The sequence below is a fragment of the Geotrypetes seraphini genome, chromosome 3 (assembly GCF_902459505.1).
Source record: "Geotrypetes seraphini chromosome 3, aGeoSer1.1, whole genome shotgun sequence".
Classification (NCBI taxonomy): Eukaryota; Metazoa; Chordata; class Amphibia; order Gymnophiona; family Dermophiidae; genus Geotrypetes; species Geotrypetes seraphini.
In genome coordinates, this window is record NC_047086.1 from 7,304,393 (window position 1) to 7,327,480 (window position 23,088).

Consider the following 23,088-nt stretch of genomic DNA (forward strand, 5'->3'; position numbering starts at 1 on the left):
TAATAGCATACACAGATGACTGAAAGCATAATATAGGTTTATTCATACAATTTTATAATAATGAAATCATGCAGTAAGGAATCAATAATTTGTTACCATATATTGCATCATCACTCCATTATCGGGGGACCAGCGAAACATCGGAGGCAGTGCATTTATCTCATCTCAGCATCACACGGCTCGTCAGCAGTGGAGAAGTCCCGATTCCACTGAGTTCTGCCTGTCTTTTTATGCTCAAATTATGGTCAGGATCCGGTTCATGTTCGCTCAAACATGAACATATCACAAACCAGTTAGGCACTTTATTGCTCAAATTATGGTCAGGATCCGGTTTGTATATGTGCTCCAACATGAACATATCACAAACAAGTTCACAAACCATTTATGCACATCCTGTCTTTTTCCCCCTTCTCTCGATTGAGTCATCCATATCCTGTTTTGACTAAATCTGGCTCGCCAGGTGCAAGTTATCTTTCTGAACTCTAGTTCCCCTTTTAAAAAAAGAAAGTTGTTATTCAGTATTATAATCCCCTTTGAATGGCAAATGGTTTCTTAAACAGTCATTGTTACTAATACAACTTCCAGTCTTCCAATCATATCCATTTGTATCACAATAACTCAATCACTTCATCACATAATCTAATTGCAGGAGACATAAACTTACATCTAGATGAAATAGACAATCCAGAAGCAAAAGACTTTAGGTTCAAACAATTTTTTTTTTTTTAATTGATGCATACAACAACAACACAACAGCAAGGCACCCCGAAGGGGCACAGCACAAACAAAGAGGCATCAGATATAATAAAATAGCAGACAAGGACAAAACAAAAGGAACTGCAACCAAACTCCCCCCCCCCCCCCCCCCCCCGCTCACCCTACGGAAAGCATGCAGGGGAAAGGTGAGCGGAAAGACACTCCAAGGTCCTGGACTCTGATGAGCCCCAAAGAGGACGCATCACTCCCCCCCCCACACACTAAATCCCCCGTGCCCTGTCCATATCGAAGTCCTAGAACCTTCCCATTTCGATTCAAAAATCAAAAACCTTAGAAATAACTACCTGACAATTGCTGCACACAAACATCAATCAATTGATATACAAAGAAATGAAATACCAGCGGGCATGATCTGGAGTTCCTTCCACAATTTAGAATGGAACAACTACATCAAGTTATATAACAAATATTCTAAATCATACTGTGTCATGGACTCATGTCCCCCAGAAATTATGAAAGCAGCTCCACTAGACTTTAAACTATCTCTATTGAATTATCTAATCAATAACCTAAACAATGGAAAACTCCTCAATAATAATGGTCATATTATAATAACACGAATTAGCACTAATCACAGCCCCAGTTATATGTAAAACTTATACATTATACTTTTACATATAACTGGAGCTGTGATTAGTGTTAATTCGTGTCACGTTATTATCACAGAAGATCATTGGTTTTCTCTCCGTAGTTTGTGCATATTATAATAACCCCAATCCCAAAAAATCGTAAAGAATCGTCAGCATCAGTAACCAACTATAGACCAGTAGCATCTATTCCATTTATGGTAAAAATCATGGAAGGATTGGTACACAGCCAACTGATGAAATATCTCGATCAATTCTCTCTTCTGCACGAAACCCAATCTTTTACATATAACTGGAGCTGTGATTAGTGTTAATTCGTGTCACGTTATTATCACAGAAGATCATTGGTTTTCTCTCCGTAGTTTGTGCATATTATAATAACCCCAATCCCAAAAAATCGTAAAGAATCGTCAGCATCAGTAACCAACTATAGACCAGTAGCATCTATTCCATTTATGGTAAAAATCATAGAAGGATTGGTACACAGCCAACTGATGAAATATCTCGATCAATTCTCTCTTCTGCACGAAACCCAATCTGGTTTTGGGCCTCTGTTTAGCACTGAGACAGTAATTGCGTCTATCCTGGACAATTTGCGTTACTTGTTTAGTAAGGGCCTCAACGCCCTAATCATGCAATTTGACTCTGCCTTTGTCTTGGTGGACCATGTAAAACTGTTACAATGCCTAGATGCAATTGGAATCATAGGAAAGGTACTGAACTGGTTTTGAGGTTTCCTTATATCACGCACCCACCAAGTCCGTTTTAATCACGATCTCTCTGACACATGGAGCAATCCATCGGGCATGCGACAGGGATCACCATTATCCCCTTTGCTCTTCAATGTTTACATGTCCTCATTGGGTGCGCAATTGTCCCAGTTGGGGATAAACTATTTAGCTACGCTGACGACTTTACGATAATTATTACATTCACTAACTCTGTCTCAGAAGTCACCCCTAAAGCAACAGAAGTACTAAATCGGATGGAGCAATGGATGACTGAATTCAGACTAAAACTAAACTCAGAGAAAACAAAATTTTTCATAGCATCGCCACACCCACTTGACACTAAAGCATCAATGTGCATCAACAACCTTAGTTATCCCATTCAACCCACTATGAAGATATTGGGAGTAACACTAGACCAGAGCCTGACCATGAAAGACCAGGTAGACTCCTTAATTAGAAAAATCTTTCTCACTCTCTGGAAGCTTCGGTCCATCAGAGCTTACATCGATGTCTCATCATTTCGAATCCTGGTACAATCCCTTATATTGAGTCAACTCGATTATTGTAATATCGCCTACTTGGCACTCCCCCAGAAGAATATGCGGTGATTGCAACTGGTACAAAATGCAGCGGTTAGACTACTTTGTGGACTGAAGAAGTTTGATCACGTAACACCTTCCTATCGACTTCTACACTGGCTGCCGATGGAGGCACATGTGAAATTCAAGTTTGATTGTTTTTGCTTCAAGGTACTTTATAGCTTAGCCCCTAAATATATAACAGACCTTTTCTCTTTCACAACCAACAGACACAGGCGAAGCTCACACCCGAACTTTGTTTCTCCACCAGTTAGGTTATAAATTTAAAAGTCATCACCAACATCTTTTCTCACATCAAGCAGCACTATGGGGTAAAGATCTAGAACAGGGATAGGGAACTTTGGTCCTTGAGAGCCGTATTCCAGTCGGGTTTTCAGGATGTCCCCAATGAATATTGTCACAACCCTAGCATTAAATCTAAGCTTGTTCCAGGGAAGTCTCCTCCTAACCTTAGCATTACTCTAAAGAGGGCTAACCAATGTGACCGGGCAAACTCTAATTCCTAGCTAGGATCAGAGTTCCAGTTGAAACACCAAGTCACTGAGCCCTGGGGAGGGGAGGAGGAATGTGAGAATAGCCTAGAGCAGAAGGAGGTGTATCACATAAAGGAACAGCCTAGGAAACAAGCTCCTAGGGCAGGTAAAGCACAGCTGCAGGGACTAATTAAGGCCCCAAGGAAAACCCAGTGCAGACAGCAAGCTGCCCTGCCGCCTTTCAAGCTAGGGCGTGGTCAGCTGCATGCTTTAGAGCAGGGGTGCCCACACTTTTTGGGCTTGCGAGCTGCTTTTTAAATGACCAAGTCAAAATGATCTACCAACAATAAAATTAAAAAACAACACAAAGCACACTGTACGCATAGAAAATGTTAATCATCATTCCTATTCCAGGGTTTTTCAAAGAGGTCAAAGCAGATGACTCTATGCACTATAACCTCAGTAACAACCATACAAAAATAGACAAATATACCCCCCTCCCTTTTTACTAAACCACGATAGCAGTTTTTAGCGCAGGGAGCTGCGCTGAATGCCCAGCGCTGCTCTCGACACTCATAGGCTCCCTGCGCTAAAAACCTCTATTGCGGTTTAGTAAAAGGGGACCTTAGTGTAAAATATAGACAGCAGATATAAATTCAGACACATTTTGATCACTAAATTTAAAATAAAATCATTTTCCCTACCTTGTCTGGTGATTTCATGAGTCTCTGGTTGCACTTTCTTCTTCTGACTGTGCATACAATCTTTCTTCCCTTCTTTTAGCCTGTATGCTTCCTCTCCTCCAGACCTCATTCCTTCCCCCAACTTTTCCTTCCTCTTCCCTGCCCTTTCTTTCTCTCTGCCTCCCTTTCATTTTTTTTTTTCTCTTCTTTCCTTCTGTCTCCCTGCCTGCCCTTTTTCTTTCTTTCTCCCTGCCCTCCCCCAAGCCACTGCCACTGCCACTGCCATTACCATCGGGGACCAGGACCCAAACGCCACCAATAACAGGCCCCAAGCTCTCCCTGCTTCGGCCAACCAGCATTCCTCTCCCCGACGTCAATTCTGCCGTCGGGAAGAGAAAGGCTGATCAGCCCAAGATCTTGATCAACCTATTGGGGGAAATGCTGCCGGGTCCTGCCTTCGCGGAAACAGAAAGTAGGCAGGACCCAGCAGGAAGAAGAACAAATGCTTCACTAACCTGTCTCCCGCATTAGCCCGTAGCGAACGCTTGCTTCAGGGCTCTCAACATGTGCGTGCTGGCTTCCCTTCTCCCCCCCCCCCCCAGACATAACTTCCAGTTTCGGAGGGAAGAGAAGAGAAGCCGGCACGCACACGTTAGAGCCCGGAGCATAAGTTCGCTACGGGCTGAAATCTCCAAGCCGGTTTTTTTTGGGGGGAGGGTTAATGTTCAGCAGCGGCAGATGACAGCTGGGCGGACCGCCCAGCTAAAAGGTCCTAGGGGGAACACTGGAGAGGAAGGCTGATCAGCCCGTAGATCAGGACGGCAACACAAGTCTATCACAGAGCCCGGGATGGGCTCCGCGATCAACTCGCGTTGCCTTCCTGAGCTACTGGTCGATCGCGATCGACGCGTTGGGCACCCCTGCTTTAGAGGCTGCCCTGAGGAGAACTAAAGCAGTCTATCCTGGCTCTGACCAGGAAGGAGCCTCCAAGGACCGGGCTCCTGACTCAGCCCTAGGACAGGACGTTGAAATGCCAGAGGCAGCTCCTGTCCCTGAAGCCAGCCAAACAGCCAACCCAGAACCCATGGAATTTCTGGAGACTGCCATGGAGCCACAGGAGGACTTGATGGATGAAAGTTAAGTGCATTAACTTTGTTTTTTCCTTGTGGGTTTAAAACTGTGGTGATTTTTGGCTGTGAATTGCTACAGGCAACACAGTGAAGCTAAGTGAGCTGTGCTGAGCTCATAGCCACGAGGGTGCCTGTTTTTGTGCTTGGACTTTAAAGCAAGATGTATTTTGTTTGGCAAGTTTTAGTTCTGCCTTTTTGCAGAGTGTTTGAGACTTATTGTACGTTGATTTTGGGAAGGACTAGTAGTTGGGGAGAATCCACCAACCATCCTTGGGTTGGGTTTGTAGGGCCAATTTTTGGCAAGCTGTCTAAAAGCTCATTTCAGGTGGATTCAGCTACTCCCTTCCCCCACCAGTGTGCTTAGTTGGTTGGGGCAGGCCGGTTATAAACCAGGCCTCTGCAACATTGCTCTCAAGTCTAGGAGCAACCTTTTGAAAGACTGTTGAATCTGGACAATTATGACTGTATTTTGTTTTCTTTTACTTGCTCAGCTATTGGGACTAATAGAACTGAGCTACTAGGTATTGTTTGGAGACACTTACCTGGTTGTACCTGCCTAAAAGGTGAGGGCTATATTTTGAAAGCCCAGGTTTATTTTTCATGTTTCTTGGAAGTTAAGACTAATCAAGGGTAAAGTGTTTTCGTTGCCAATAAAGTGAGACACTCTTTGAAAAAGAACTTTATTAATCCTGACCAATTGTTGTTTTTTTTATATTCTTAAGCCAGCAGGACCTTCAACTTATTTTGAAGGCACGTGTAGGTCGGCCGTGGCTGAGCGGTGAACGGGGCCTAAGTCAAAACCCGGCACCGGCAACGTCACAATATGCATGAGATCTATTTGCATGCACTGCTTTCAATGCATATTCATTGAGGAAATCCTGAAAACCCAACTGGAATACGGCTCTTGAGGACCGGAGTTCCCTACCCCGATCTAGAACAATTACTCGTGCTTACTACTTATAGGGAAATCAGGAAACGCCTAAAAACACATTTGTTCCTGAAATACTTAGGAAACCAACCTATACAATCTTAGTCCTCAACAAACGATCTGTAGAACTATTAATCACTAAGTCTGTACTTAGTTTATTCCACTCAATCTGTAACATCTTTAATCATTGTAAACCGCATAGAACTTCACGGTCCTGCAGTATATAAATTGTTATTATTATTATTATTACACTTTAATACTCAATAAGGAAATTAGTGATATTGTTTTCGAAGTAGATGCTCTAACATATAATGCAAATCTATTTATTTACACATGATTTATTAGTTGCTGTAATGGCTAAAATCAATTTAAGATTTCACTCAAATTAATTGTTTGTCCATTGAGTAATAACTTTTTCTTCTTTCCCCTTTCTTTTGCTATAAATCTTTATATACGGGGTTGATATATTTGTAAGGCTTCATCTTCTAACCTCCTTAGACAGGCTAATCCCCCAAAACCGTAAAGAGGTCCCAGCCCATTTCAACGGAAATCCTCCCCCCACCAATGACCCCTGAAGCTCCTCAGAGGAAAGCTAACGCCTTCGACTTTCCCAGATTCAAAACAAAGCTAGAAAAATTGCCATATTCATGTAAGCTTTCCAATAAGATGGGCAGGGAGCGGTGCAGATTAGTCAGATAAACCAAGAGATCGTCAGCAAATGCCGCAACTTTAAAATGAGTAGCTCCCAATAATAAGCCGCTGATTTCCTCATTAGATTGTATCTCCCTAATCAGAGGATCTAAAGAAAGCACAAAGAGAAGCGGCCACATTGGGCATCCTTGCCGAGTACCAAGACGAATCACAAAGGGGGGGTGAAAACCCCCATTCATCATTAATTTTAATTTTAGGAATTATAAACCGTCCAGATATTTGTTTGATGATCAGTATATCAAATTGTAAAGAAACTTGGAAACTATTTGCACCTCAGGATCATTATACAGCGCTTCGATGGCACTAAAAAAGAATGGACCATCTCTTAAGCCCGGAGCACAGCAAACAGGTACCCCTACCTCACCCAATCAAATACCTTTTTGACATCAAAGCTAATGAGCAAGGAGGGGGCACCATCCATCCTAGCCTTTTCCAGGGCCAACAAGATGCGGCGGATGTTCTTAGACACCGGGCGATCACGCACAAACCCTAATTGCTGTACCAATACTAAAGAGGGAAGCACTTGGGCCAGTCGATTAGCAAGAACTTTAGCCAACAGTTTAGCCTCATAATTCAATTAAAAAAAATTGGCCTATATGATTCTGGTAGCGTTGGATCCCTCCCCGGCTTTGGGAGAACAATAATTTGTGCAAGATTCAAATAACAGGGAAAGAAACCCTTAGCCACACTCAAATTGAAAACCTCCACCAATACGGGAGCAATCTCAGCATTAGCAATTTGTAAAACTCTCCCCGATACCCATCTGGAAGGTGCTTTTCCTAGGGGACTTGCCCAAATCGCCCATTCCACCTCCTCAGGAGGCATAGAACACTCCAAAGTGGCCAAATCCCGATGAGAAAGGCTAGGCAAATCCAAACTATCCAAGTACACTTGCCCATCAATAACATCAGGCCCTGGTGAGGTATACAAGGACTTAAAAAAATTCTGCAAGATGTCACCAATCTCCTCTGTCTTATGATGAAGAACACTCAGAGGATCTCGAAGAGTGGTAATACCCTCAGACCCCGTTTGCGACTTTACCAATCTAGCCAGCAGTTGACTAATTTTATTAGCAAAGCAAAATAACTGGAATTTACAATAAGCCTGCACCCTCTGTGCCCCCCAATGCAGGAACTCATTCAATTCCTGCTGAGCTTCTAACAACTGTGTCTTAAGTTGAAAAGAAGCCCGAATACCATACTGCCTCTGCAGAGAGGTCACCCAACATTCCAAAGAAAGAACAGCCCTATTCCGCTGTTTAGTCTCATAGGCCACATATACCAAAATCTCCCCCCTTAAAACTGCTTATTCTGTGTCCCAGAAAAGAATGGGATCCTCCTGATGTTCCTGATTAGTATACTGGAAATCCTTCCACTTTTTAAATAAAAACTCCTGGAAGTGGACATCCCTGTACAAATAACATGGAAACCTCCAACTCCGAAGGCCACCCCTGGGGTCCCCCCCCCAATTCCAACTAAGGCCTAGCCAGGCATGATCTGAAATTTCAGTGGGGCCAAGCACCACCTCCTGCACTAAAGTAAGCAACTCCCGAGATATAAGAATAAGATCAATACGGGAAAGTGTCCCATGTGCCCGGGAGAGATGCGAATAATCTTGCTCTATGGGGTGCAACACTCTCCATACATCAGGGAGCACCAAAGCAGATTAAAGTAACTGAGCCCCTGTGCAAGATTTAGTAGCCTCTCTCCCAGAAATTGTAGAATGATCTAACTTCGGATCAGTGACTTTGTTAAAGTCTCCCCCCACGATCATTGGGATATCACCGAATTGCAGCAACTGCTTACGCAATTTCTTGAAAAACTGAGCAGAGGGATTGTTGGGTGCATAAACATTACCCAAAATTAAGGGCTTATTGTTAAGAGAGACCAAAGCTTTGAAGGATCCCTTATGACTTGGTGGGTTCTCAACTTTATACCCTTACAGATTAACACAAAGACCCCCCTCCCCCTACTTCCCACCAAGGGCCGGTGCATCTAGATGGGCTCCTACCCACCAAGTACAGAGTTTTGCATGTTCTGCAGAGGATAACTGGGTTTCCTGCAGAAATTCAATGGATGTCTTAGTGCGATTCAAAAGTTGCATTATTTTATATTGTTTAATGGGGGAATGTATCCCACCAACATTCCAAGATGTCAGTTTATGTTCCAAAAAATTACACCCAAAAAAGATCTTTCAGAAACAGAGAACCTATACCAGAGGGGTGCCCCAGCCTCCACCCCTGGGTTACTTTAATCTCCAAGACGTAATCCACACCCCCACCTATCTAAGCAAAATGATACTCCCCCGCAATCCACTCCCCTCCACCCAGCCCCCAACCCACCCCGGTCCTTCCTAGCCTTTCCCCTCCCATTACCAACAACATATCCAGCTGGGTGCCACTTCCAAGAAGCCATATACGCCCTCCATGGGATTCTATCAGCAACGCCCTAGATTCAGTGCCCCCAGATCCACAAATAAGTCACCCAAAAGAAGGAAAGCTGGTAAGGAAACAAATACAAAGATACTCAAGCCCAACAATAGTGCACACTATCGGACCCAACAAAATAGCACGCACTCCATTCATCTATAGAGTCGAGTCACAGCCCATAAAGTCAGAGCAATGGTGGCTTCAATAGCTTTCCTCAGATCCACTCCTTTTGAGGAAATTTGCAAAGCTGCCATCTGATCCTCTGTTCACACTTTCACCTCTCACTATTGTCTGGATGTTTTCTCCAGATGGGATGGCCATTTTAGAGAGTATTGCAAAATTTATTCTCCTAAGTTGCCAATGTTCCCACCATCCCATTCTGGTTAGCTTGGAGATCACTCATATGTGAGAATAGGCTGCCTGCTTGTCCTGGGATAAAGCACAGTTACTTACCATAACAGTTGTTATCCAGGGACAGCAGGCAGCTATTCTCAACCCACCCACCCACATAGTTAGTGAAATTTCTACATACAAACAAGATTCCTTTAACATAAGAACATAAGAACATAAGCAGTGCCTCCGCCGGGTCAGACCATAGGTCCATCCACAACAATGGGAAGACATGCTACTATTTCTAATTACAAAAAATAATAATAAGAAAACTAGGAATTGGTTCTTGATTCACCCTTGTGAATCTTTAACCAGTCCATATTATTTGGGACTCTTACATCCTCCAGTTTCTCAGTAGTGAAATGCATTTAAAGGAAGAAAACTCATTTCTATTCTCTAGCTAATAAGAATTGTTGCAATTAAATGGGATCCCAAAATTTAACAAGAACTTCTTCTTCCTTATTTCAACTAGCGACCTTTAAAGATATTTCTTAGGCCCTCAGCGTCACCACTCAGAACTCAAACTTATCACTGTCCTGAGCTTTACGTGGCAAATCGTCACTGGGTCTAATTTTTCATTTTAGCTTCTATCAAGAGGAGGTCGATAGCATAAGAGGGGTGGTGCCTTGATAAAGCGGTTCCCGCAAAACATGTCGGCTATGTCACCCTGCTTGATATGAGACATCTCTAAAAAGAGACAGTACAGCAACATAGAAGCTAAGTGAAATTAAATTAAATTATAAACTATAGAAAATCATAAGTCTTTAAAGCTCTTGATAGAAGCTAAAATGAAAAATTAGACCCAGTGACGATTTGCCACGTAAAGCTCAGGACAGTGATAAGTTTGAGTTCTGAGTGGTGACGCTGAGGACCTAAGAAATATCTTTAAAGGTCGCTAGTTGAAATAAGGAAGAAGAAATTCTTATTTCTATTAAACTTATGTTTATGAAATAGCTACCTGAAGTTTTGTATGCTATAAAACTATTTGTAATTTAACAAGACATTTACATGGAAATTTTAAGTAAAATGATGCCTCAAGAGCTAAAACTCTTGTTTTTAATTTTAAAAATTCTTTCCTTCTAAGTTGCGTAGCTCTTGAGACATCGGGGAAAATTCTAACCAAATCTCCACAAAATTTTGTCAACCTATTTTTGAAGTAAAGTTTTATTATTAACATTTTATCTATCTCACTCATGTGTGTTATTATCAGTGTGGACCTAATCTGGATCACATCCTGTCTATCTTCCAGAAACTCTGTCAAATTTATTTCATTAGTAACCAGATGGTCCACTTCCTGGGCGGATTGTATTTTTCTTTGCGGAACATAATAGTAATTATCTATTGAGAAATTTTCTGCATTGGGTAATCCCAGTATTTCTTTAAAATATTTCCTTAACAGGATTTCAGGAGACAATAAATGAGTCTGGGAAATTAACCAAGCGGAGATTTCTCGCTCTATAAACATTTTCCAACATTTCCATTTTAGAATGTAACACCGTAGAATCCTTAACAGCAAATACTGAGACAGCTTGAAGTGTATTACTTTGAATTTCAACCACACTTAATCTTTTATCCAAACAACTTAAGTTGGAATCCACATTTTCAAATTTTTGAGACACAGAGTGTGAAAAGTCCAATGTTTGTTTCACTGTTTCTCTGAGAATCCCTTCAACTCTAGATATACCTAACCACAAATCTTTAAGGGTAATATCCTGTGTTTCCACTGCTTACTACACTTGAAAATTCAAGTGGTTTAGGAATTTCAATAAAGGCTAATTTACTTGTCTGAATAGAGGGTACCACATATTCAGTGGAAATAGCAGGAGTAACTTTTCTGCTATCACCTGATACTGGGTGAAGGTGGGGAGTTCTTTTGTGGGGGCTCATTGATGCACCCGATATGGGTGATGTCATATCAATTAAAGTTTGTGGAGGATTATTAGTAGAAAATGTCAAATGCCTATTCATGGGACCAGATAAAGCAGGTGTTGAACTTTTAGGTTTAATTTTCCTTTTCCCCATGGCCTGGCAGATTAATATTTATACGACCTGGATTCCTGCTCCTCAGCTCCTCATTGCTCCAAGTGGCTCCCAAGGGGCAGAACCTACCCCTTTGGGCACGGCTGCGGTGTCCAATTTAAGGTAATCGGTAGAGACGGACCCGATGACGTCAGGGGTCCGTCTCTCCTAGTGCCTGCCCGATGTATTACCAACGAGCTGCGGGAGACTCGGGGCAGCAAAGCAGAGTCTCCTCCAAGTGTCCCAACCGTAGGAGATAGTATTGTTCTTAAACACCTTATAGGATCTATTTCCCAGAAACCCTTGGAACCAATTGAGAACATGGCCTGAGATTCCAATAGATGTCAAACATTCCAGCAGAATAGCATGGTCAACCAAGTCAAATGCACTACTCAGATCAAGTTGCAATATCAGAGCACATGAGCCTTGGCTGAAAAGTAGGTGAAGGTAATCAAACAGAGAAGCTATAATTGTTTCGGTACTGTGACCTGACCAGAAGCCGGATTGGTTGTCATGTAAGATGTTGTTTTTCTCCAAATCTGTGGTGAGCTCGGAATTTACCTCCTCTTCTGCTATTTTGGTTGCCAGAGGGATATTGGCGATAGGTCTGAAGTTAGATGCGATGTTAGATGGTTCTTTTGCATTTTTTTAAATTGGTGTAATCATAATATGGCCTTGATCCACTGGGAACTTCCCTGAGGATAATAGAAAGTTTACCCAAGTCAGCATCTTGGCCTTAAAATTGACTGGGGCAGATTTCATGACATTTGGAGGACAGGTATCCAATCTGCAGTAGGAATTAACATACTTATTGTAGTATTTACTAAAAGTTTGCCAGTCAATGGTTGAGAATTTGTTCCAGAACAGATCAGCTCTAGAATCGTCTGAATCTTGCAGAATGGGGTAGCACCAGTGGGGCTTGGCCAAGGTGGTTAGCGAAGATCTTGATTTTTGTATTTTGGAATTTTATTATTTTTTAATAAATTTTCAAAAAATAATAATCAAGTATAAACTTGTACAGAAAGCATGATTAAAGAAAGATAAGAAATACATTCAAACATATATGTAAAAAATCAAGAAATAAATTCCATCTTAAATCTCGCTTAAGTCCTCATATAAGATCCAAGATTAAATTTAAACGGAATTTAAGCTTTCAATTAATGAAGAAAATATAGGTAAAACTGTGGTGGGCCGTCATCTATCCATCATGAGCTATCTCCAGCCTTGACAGTGATAGGAATGTTGTCAGTTGTGAAGGTTCAAAGAAAACAAATTTATGTGACTTATAATGGACTATACATTTGCAAGGATACCTAAGAAAAAAGGTAGCACCCAGGGCAGTAATTGCTGGTCTTAATAACAAAAATTATTTTCTCCGCCTCTGTGTGTCCCTGGCCAAATCAGGAAACATTTGAACTTTCAGTCCCAAAAATTCTTTATGTTTATTTTTAAAGTGTAATTTCAATAACCATGTTTTATCCATTGTGAGAGCAACTGAAAGAAGCAAAGTTGCCGGAGTGGCTACTTCCATATCTGAGGATTCTAATAAGGCAGTCACATCCAAAGGTTCTTGAGGTTCTTGAGTTACTTCTTGTAAATTCTTTTGATCTTTAATTTCTTTGAAAGGAAGATAATAAACCCGAGTAAAAGGTGGAATAGATGATTCAGGAATTTCCAATATTTCTTTTAAATAACGATTAACCATTTCTCTAGGAGTTATTGTTGTAATCTTAGGAAAATTAATTAATCTAAGATTATTACTTCTTGAAAAATTTTCAAGTGATTCAAGTTTTCTTCTTAGATTTGTGTTATCTTTAATTAATGCCTCCTGTACTACTTTAGAAGAGTTTATATTCTATTGTTGGTTTTCCATCTGTAATTTTATATCAGTGATAATTTTCTGTAATCCTGAAATATCCTTATCATACTCTTTAAACCGTTCTTCAACTTGGTTAAATTGAGAAGTTATGGTCTTGGGAATAGTAGCAACCAAGTCCCACAGGGCATCCAACGTTACTTCCTGGGGTTTATTTAACTGAGGAAATTGTAAATATATAGTCTTATGCTCACCCACTGGCAAGTCTTCCACAAACTGTTCAGGCTGGGCCAATCTATCTCCCGCAGCTGTTGAAGCCTCCAACTCCATATTCAGGCTCCCCGAAGAAAACTGGGAACCCAAATCTCCGTCCCCCGAACTGACCTCTACTGCCTCCGGGAGGGGAAGCACTCCAACTCCTGGAAGTTCCCCCTCCCTCGGGGAACTGGCTGTTCGAGGATGCGGGGGCGGTGCTCGCAAATCAGGGCTAAAGGTAGTTTCAAGCCCCAAGGAGGACTGCTGCGTGCCGTTCCCCTGCAGCGTCTCCAGCGGGGGTAGCCCTGCTCCTGTCGACGTGTCCTGCATGCACCGGATAAGCTCTTCAATATTGCCAGTTGCGGGAGCCCCGGAGTGCCACGAGGCCCCAGCGACACTTCTCCCTCACCGTTTAGGCATCTTCAAGGTAGGAAATAGTGCTGAAATTCGGAAAAAGTAACCACTTCAAGAAGGCTATCGGGAGCAATCACACAGCCTACCTATACGATCGCCATCTTGGATCGGGTAATTGTGTATTTTGGAATTTAAAAAATCAGCCATGCTGTTTGCAGTTAGAGTAGGTACTTCGGGAGTGTCAGTGAATGTTTCTATATTGTATAAATTGTTTACCAACTTAAAAAGGCTGCTACTATTGGTTGAAATGTTGCCGATTTTGTGGGCATAGAAGTTTTTGCGTTTTTCTTTGGACAGATTTTTGTAGTTTTTTAGTTTTAATCTCCAGGCAACTTTATGCTCTTGTGCTCCTGATTTTAGCCATAGTCTTTCCGATTTTCTTTTCTCTGTTAATCGTCAGCGGCTCTGTATCAAACCAGCCCTCTAGGTTTCTAAGTCTATTTCTACAGGTTTTGATGGGGGCCATTTCATTTAGAATGTTAGTCCATGAGTTCATAAATTGTTCGGTTTCTTCATTTTGTTCTGATATGATCTCATAGTGAGACCAGAATTCTACAGGATTTATCTTGCCTCTGCTAGTATGGAATTTTTTATTTCTTGTTTTGGAGATATTGTTTGTTGGTTTAGTAGTCTTTAATTGGCAAGAAGTAGCTCCCGGCTGTTGGTTTAGTAGTCTTTAAGGCAAGTAGCAGCTCCTGGCTTCTCTGCTAGCTATCTGAACTGAGGAGATTCGCCCTGTGCTGGGCGGGAGGCTGACTCGAAACTTCTGAAGTTTCTATAAGCAAGTATGCTTGCGAGGCTGTCCGCATCGAGGCTCTGTGGATGTCGTCACCAGTGTTCCCTCTAAGCGGGCGGGTGTTGTGAGCAAACTTTTTTCACCGTGAGCCAAAAATATCGGGCGCCAGCAAGTTATGAGCCAACTCGCCCGATTCTCCTCTCGCCGCCCTGCCATCTGCCGTACGCCTCTTCCGATCGTGCGCTGTGACGAGAAACGTGTGCGCTGCGATGTAATATTTTGTGCGCCAGCGCACGCCAGCGCAGCTTAGCGGGAACACTGGTTCAAATGGTTTTATTTATTTCCCCAAATTTATTTTTGTTATACGCATTGAAAATATTTGATATTGCGTTTAAATCAAAATCTCAATAAACTTGAAACGAGTGCCCGTGAGATTGTGGGAGGGTTAAATACTCAAAACTTAGAAGTTTTTGCTACGCCAGCTTTCTGGTATCTTTACATACAGTGGCGTACCTAGCATATGTAACATCCGGGGCCCATCATTTTTTGGCACCCCCCCCCATCTGTAAGAAAAACATGATTTTTAGTAACAAACCACACGTCACACATGAGTACCTAGGAAAAGGCAGCATCTTACATATTGCAGTGAGCAGTACATCAATACACCCATTGTAAAACTAAACAAGCCAGACCAGCACAGATCAATCCTACACCGTCAATCCTAACAGAAAACCATGTCTTTCGAACACACAGAACACAGAAAACACCTTCGCCTAGTAAGGAATATGTAATCACAAACTAACCCCTCCCTCTTTTACAAAACTGTAGTGTGGATTTTAGCTACGGAGGTAACAGCTCTGATGCTCATAAAATTCTGAGCATCAGAGCTGCTACCACCAAGGCTGGTGCTAAAAACGCTTCACAGTTTTGTAAAAGGGGGGATAAAATAAAAATACATAGACAAAGGTTAAATTGAACCAGCAAGAAGCTGGACTCTGCATACAATGCTTCACAGAAACAGTGACACATGTCTCCTAAAGCAATAAATAAATAGAAATTTTTTTCTACCTTTGTCTTCTGTGGTTTCTCCTTTCCTCATCTTCTTGTAACTCTCTTCCTTCCATTCACTGTCTGCCGTCTCTCTTCCCCTATATGGCATCTTCTCTCCTTCTATGCCCCTTCCAGAAACTGTATGCCTCCCCCTTCCATCTCTCCTTTCACCCCATTGGTCTGGCATCTCTCTCCTCGCCTTCCCTCTCCCACACCTCTCCTCATAGTCTGGTATCTCCCCTTCCCTGATTCTCTGGCATCTCTCTCCTTTCCTTTTCTTCCATCTTTCGCTCCCCCTCCATGCTCTCACATCTCCCCCTTCCTTTTCCCTTAGACTGGCATACCTTCCTCCTATGCTCCAAGCCCTGGCATCTCCTTTAATTCCCTCCCTCATCTTCCTTCTCCCTCCAGCTGGGTACCGCAACACTCTTCCCTGCAGCTCTGCACTTCCCCACAATTGCCATGCTTCGGTTCCTCTTCTTCCTTCCTTCCTCCCCCCCCCCCCGCGGGACCCTGCGGCACCATCAACTCTTACTCCCTCTAATGTCGGCCCTGCAGCTCCAGACTTCCTCGCACCTTCTCCCCTCCCCCTTTGGATCGCTATTATTTTAAATGTTATAGCCGCGGAGCTGTATCCATCAGTGGAGATGTCTAACCTCGGCCTGCCCCGGAACTCTTACTGCAACAGTGACTTCCTGTTCCTGCCTAGACGGGCGGCTGCTGCAGTAAGAGTTCCGGGGCAGGCCGAGGTTAGACATCTCCACTGATGGATACAGCTCCGCGGCTATAACATTTAAAATAATAGCGATCCAAAGGGGGAGGGGAGAAGGTGCGAGGAAGTCTGGAGCTGCAGGGCCGACATTAGAGGGAGTAAGAGTTGATGGTGCCGCAGGGTCCCGCGGGGGGGGGGGGGAGGAAGGAAGGAAGAAGAGGAACCGAAGCATGGCAATTGTGGGGAAGTGCAATCCCCCCAATGCGTCCCCTTACCTTACCTCCCCTTACCTTTGCGACGCGTGTGTGCGCTGTGAAGAGAAACTTTGCGCTGCGATGTAATATTTTGTGCGCGCGCGCAGGCCAACGCACCTTAGCGGGAACACTGGTCGTCACCCATATGTGAGAACAGCTGCCTGCTGTCCCTGGATAACAACTGTTACGGTAAGTAACTGTGCTTTCCAGTAGATAGGTGAGACATTCTAGACCAGTGTTCTTCAACCACCGGTCTGTGGACCAGTGCCGGTCCACAGAAATTTCCTGCCGGTCCACAGGGCCAGCACATGCATCAGGACCAAAACAGTGTTCTTCAACCGCCAGTCCACGGTGCGATCGATGCGACATTATCTTCAAGCCAGCTCCCTCTTCCTCACTGATTCAGTGCACAAAGCCACGGGCAGTGGCTCCTACGTGCATCCTGCGCCTGAACCGGAAGCCTTCTCTCTGACGTTGCAACATCAGAGGGAAGGCTTCCAGATGAGGCACAGAATGTGCAAGGTGCAATTAATACTATTATGGGGGCGGGGTCTGGGGTGGAGATTGGGTAGAGATGGGCGGGGACTGGCCCACAACTTAGCCCAGTGTTCTTCAACCGCCGGTCCACAGACCGATGCCGGTCCACAGAATAATTATTTTATTTCTGCCGGTCCATAGGTGTAAAAAGGTTGAAAAACACTGTTCTAGACACCCTGCCCTGTCTTTGCTGTGCCTGTTTTCAGATTCAGATTCCAGACTTCATTGTCACATTTCTGCCTCCTTAGCTGTTATTATCTTGTTTCGTGGAGGCTGGTCAGCCCTTGCAACTGGGAATTAGTTGTACATAAGTTCACCCGGTTTTGGGAGTATTTCCTGAGCTCTTTTGAAGCTTGTGTTGGCAGTTATGGCTGCTCTTAGTTGTTTTAAGCAGATCACTGTTTAGGCTCTACTTCACAGACGTCAGTGTCCTTTCATGCTTGGTGATTGACTGAGGGATGAAGCTAAGCTAACCTATGAAGTACCCTAGAGGCAAAGTGGTAAACCTGGAATGGTTCTCTTCTGCAGTCCAAGCGAGTAAAGGGAAATAACCCTATGGTCTAGAATCTCTCACCTATCTACTGGAAAAAATCTTACCAGGGTACGTACATAATCTCCTTTTCCTGTGTAGGCGATCTGCCTATGCATATTTCAGTACTTAATGTGGAGATTTTTTCTATACAACCTTTTTAGTGCACTGTGTTATATAATCCTGTTATTCTGATGTACTGACATGACTGTCTGACTGATTCTGGCAGGTCGGCTAAAATGTCAGGGCTGGGAAATGGCACCAGCTGATTTGGAGGAAGAAGCAGAAGATTTTCAGGCTGAGCAGGATGCTGAAGCAGAAGAAGAAGAAGAAGAGGAGGAGGAAGATGTAGAAGAGGAAGAAGTAAGAGTCACAAGTAAAGTCTTCCTTCAGGATAGGTCTGGTGTCAGCTGCATCAGGCCATGCAGTTGTGTTGCAGGATGCTGTTTCAAACAAGCAGATAACTGCATATTTTAGCAGTACTGTAATTTGTATAAATTGATTTAGATGAAACAGGACAACACTAGTAAAGCCTATCTAGTGAGACCACTCTCAGCCAAAAATGCCTGTGCTTAGTAGAGAGACTAAATTAGGGAAAATCCTGTTATAAATCCTGTGTTTTATAGGGTAGCACTGATAGAACCTGCATTTTTGTTTAAAATACTGTGTTTTAGGTGGTATAGAGCCTATATTTCTGTCTTACTAGTATTCAGCCATTGTTTTCTGCTGATTAGGTGGAGAAGGGAGGGGCTCTGTTTTACTTCTAAGGTTAATTGCATTATCTTTGGGACATTGCTGTGAACAAGGCTGCCCTGGAACTTCATTCAATAAGATAAGTTGCTCTGCATTTCATATTCTGCTCTTTTCATTGGTTTTCAGCATTATATCTGCTTAATTTCTATTCTCCTCCCTGTTTCTTACTAAAAAAAAAATATAAAAAAACACAAAAAATAAACCCTTCTTTTTCCTCTGTTAAATCTTATTTCCTCTTTCCCTTTCCCTTCATAGGAATAAGGGTAAGACTTATAGTCCCATCAACCCCAGGGACCACTATTCATATATAGAGACCCATATAATCAGGACTTCACAACCAATCAAGATGACCTTTATTCTATGCAATCACTGTGGTGCTTTAATTCCAAGACAAACTATTTGGAGGCTTAAGGCTTGCCCCATCTGTCTTCAACTTGCCAGTATTAAGGAGGAGCTCTGCACACTTAAGAACATAAGAACATAAGAAGTTGCCTCCGCTGAGGCAGACCAGAGGTCCATCTCGCCCAGCGGTCCGCTCCCGCGGCGGCCCATCAGGCCCTTTTGCCTGAGCAGTGGTCCCCGACTAGCTTTATAACCTATCTCTACTCCTATTCCTGTAACTTACCTCTACTCCTATCCCTATAACCCATCTCTACACTTATCTATACCCCTCAATCCCTTTGTCCTCTAGGAACCTATCCAAGCCTTCCTTAAACAGGAATTGAATACAATTAAAGCAGCTTCCATCACTCCACAAAATCATACCAACTTACCACCTCTACCTCAAAGAATAAAACAGCCCAGGAATAAATGGGTCACAGTAGGCTCAAGAAACTAGAAACATAGAATATGACGGCAGAAAAGGGCCTATGGCCCAACAAGTCTGCCCACTCAAATAACCTCCCCTCTAAGTTCCTCTTTGAAGTGAGCCCACGTGTTGATCCCATTTGATCTTAAAATCAGTCACGTTACTGGCCTCAACTACCTGAAGTGGAAGATTATTTCAACGGTCGACCACTCTTTCGGTGAAGAAGTACTTCCTAGTGTCACCATGGAATCTCCCTCCCCTGATTTTCAGCGGATGCCCCCTTGTCGCCGTAGGGCCTGTAAGGAAGAAGATATCTTCTTCCACCTCAATGTGGCCAGAAGACTGCGACATGTAACACAGAAACATCCACCTTCACTAATATTACCTCTACAGAATTCCTTCGCTCCACTAGTGCACTGCGATACTCAAGAAAACAGAAGGGAGGTGGGACTGGAACCAATGAAGGTAACTCAAGAGAACAAGCGCACCCTAAGTACAAATAAAAAAGCCAAAAACAGAAAACTATTACTGTTGGGGGATTCCCTCATCAGAGGCATTAACCTTGGAACACAGGGCGAGGAGACCAAAATAGTGAAATGTCTTCCAGGATCCTCAGCTACCAGGAGTTCCAGGCAAATACTGACTATAATTAAGGAAGAAACTAAGGATTTTAACACTGATGTTGTTATCCATCTGGGAACAAATGACCTGGCCAACACTCCTCACTTTCAGCACAGAAAGCTTTTCGGGAGCTTGGTGAGGGCGTGAAACCTTTTGTAAAGACTTTAGCTTTTTCTGAAATACTGCCTGTATTTGGAAAGGAGAGCAAAGAGCGAAAAACACAGAGGACTTTAATAGATGGCTCAGAGCCTGGTGTCATCAAGAAGGCTTCAGGTACATAGGAGGATGGGGAAATACATGGAAGGACAAGAAGCTATATTGCACTGATGGGCTACATATTACTACAGCAGGAAAAAGAAACCTTGCAGAGAAATTTAGACAATATTTTTCTAGGCATTTAAACTAACATAGAAACATAGAAGATGATGGCAGAAAAGGGCTACAGCCCATCAAGTCTGCCCACTCTGCTTTCCCACCCCCTGTCTATGCCCTAATGACCCAATTTCCTTATCTTAACCCTCGTAGGGATCCCACATGGGTATCCCATTTATTCTTAAAGTCTGGCACGCTGTCTGCCTCGATCACCTGCACTGGAAGCTTGTTCTAATGATCAACCACTCTCTCTGTGAAGAAATACTTTCTGGTGTCGCCATGAAATTTTCCGCCCCTGAGTTTGAGCGGGTGCCCTCTTGTGGCCGAGGGTCCCTTGAGAAAGAAAATATCATCTTCCACTTCGACACGTCCTGTGAGGTACTTAAATGTTTCGATCATGTCTCCCCTCTCCCTACGTTCCTCGAGAGTGTAGAGCTGCAATTTGTTCAGTCTCTCTTCGTACGAGAGACCCTTGAGCCCCGAGATCATCCTGGTGGCCGTCCGCTGAACCGATTCAATTCTGCGCACATCTTTACTGTAATGTGGCCTCCAGAATTGCACACAGTACTCCAGATGAGGTCTCACCATGGCCCTGTACAATGGCATTATGACTTCAGGCTTTCGGCTGACGAAACTTCTATTGATACAACCCAATATCTGCCTTGCCTTAGATGAAGCCTTCTCCACTTGATTGGCAGTTTTCATGTCTGCACTGATGATTACTCCTAAATCTCGTTCTGCTGAAGTCCTAGTTAAAGTTTCTCTGTTCAAGAAGTACGTCCTGCATGGATTTCCGCTTCCAAGGTGCATGACCTTACATTTCTTAGCATTGAAGCCTAGTTGCCAGGTTGAGGACCAACTTTCCAATGTAAGCAGGTCCTGCGCCATATAATTCTGTAAACTGCATTCACTTACTATATTACATAGTTTGGCGTCATCGGCGAATAGTGTTATTTTACCTTGAAGCCCTTGAGTCAGATCCCCTATGAATATGTTGAAAAGGAGTGGACCCAGGACCGAGCCCTACGGCACTCCACTGGTCACCTCTGATGTTTTAGAGAGGGTACCATTAACCACCACCCTCTGAAGTCTGCCACTCAGCCAATCATTGACCCATGCAGTTAGTGTCTCTCCTAACCCCATCGATTCCATCTTGCTTAGCAGCCTGCGGTGTGGGACACTGTCAAAAGCTTTACTGAAGTCCAGGTACACGACGTCCAAAGACTCTCCCAAGTTCAACTTTCTTGTTACCCAGTCAAAGAAGCTGATAAGATTGGATTGGCAAGACCTACCCTTGGTGAATCCATGCTGACCGGGATCCCGAAGATTCCCTTCATTCAAGATCGTGTCCAATTTGCTTTTAATTAGTGTTTCCATGAGTTTGCACACTATTGATGTGAGACTCACCGATCTATAATTCGCAGCCTCTGCCCTGCAACCCTTTTTATGCAGAAGGTGGGGGTGGTGTATGTACGAAGGACAATTATAGAGACCACCCCCGGCAAAAGAAAAGATGTGATAGTAGTAAAAGCTGCAACATAAGCAATATCAGCAACTCACTTCTTAGTATTGCAACGGAAAGTGAAACGAAACAAAAATCCATACGAAAAAAGAGATTATCGCTGAAAAATAGCTGGAAAGCGATGACCACAAATGCTCGAAGTCTAAGCAACAAAGTTCATGATCTGCAAGCGCTGATGTTAGAGGCAGATCTAGATATTGTTGCTATCACAGAGACATGGTTCAGTGAATCACATGGATGGGATGCAAACATACCGGGATATAATCTTTTTAGGAAGGACAGAGATGGTCATAAAGGTGGAGGAGTAGCTCTCTATGTAAAGATCAATATCCAAGCGACCGAAATGCAAGGGACCTGGGGAGAGGAAGAAGCGATATGGATTGCTCTGAAAAGAGAAGATGGAACTTCTATCTACGTGGGTGTAGTCTACAGACCTCCAACTCAATCGCAGCAAATTGATAAGGATCTGATTGTGGATATCCAAAAGTTTGGAAGGAAAGAGGAGGTTCTGCTTTTGGGAGATTTCAACCTGCCGGATGCGGACTGGAATGTTCCGTCTGCGGAATCGGAAAGAAGTAGGGAGATTGTGGATGCCTTTCAAGAGGCTCTGCTCAGACAAATGGTGACGGAACCCACAAGGGAAAAAGCGATATTGGATCTGGTCCTCACAAATGGAGAGAGTATCTCTAATGTTCGAGTGGGTGCTCACCTGGGAAGTAGCGATCATCAAACGGTTTGGTTTGATATAACGGCTAAAGTGGAGAGCGGCCGCACAATACTTAAAGTCCTAAATTTCAAACGTACGGACTTTAATGCAATGGGAAAGTACCTGAAGAAAGAGCTGTTAGGATGGGAGGACATAAGAGAAGTGGAAAGACATTGGTCTAAGCTTAAAGGAACGATAAAAATGGCTATGGACCTTTATGTGAAGAAAATCAATAAAAACAAGAGAAAAAGGAAGCCGATATGGTTCTCCAACCTAGTGGCTGAGAAAATAAAGGCGAAAGAGTTGGCGTTCATGAAATATAAAAAAACCCAAGAAGAGGAGAGCAGAAAGGACTACAGGGTGAAACTGAAAGAAGCCAAGAGAGAGATACGTTTGGCGAAGGCACAGGCGGAAGAACAAATGGCTAAAAATGTAAAAAAGGGAGATAAAAAATTTTTTCAGATATATTAGTGAAAGGAGGAAGATAAAAAATGGAATTGCTAGGCTAAAAGATGCTGGGAACAAATACGTGGAGAGTGATGAGGAG

General features: G+C 43.2%; 1 protein-coding gene across 1 annotated transcript in view; it reads left to right on the plus strand.

Annotated features, from left to right (window-relative positions):
• Window positions 1-23,088, plus strand: part of AK9 (adenylate kinase 9) — a 1,007,389-nt gene that overhangs the window by 624,366 nt on the left and 359,935 nt on the right. The window contains exon 25 of the mRNA XM_033936269.1: window positions 17,989-18,122. Coding sequence (XP_033792160.1) covers window positions 17,989-18,122 — 134 coding nt within the window. The remainder of the gene's footprint in view (window positions 1-17,988; window positions 18,123-23,088) is intronic.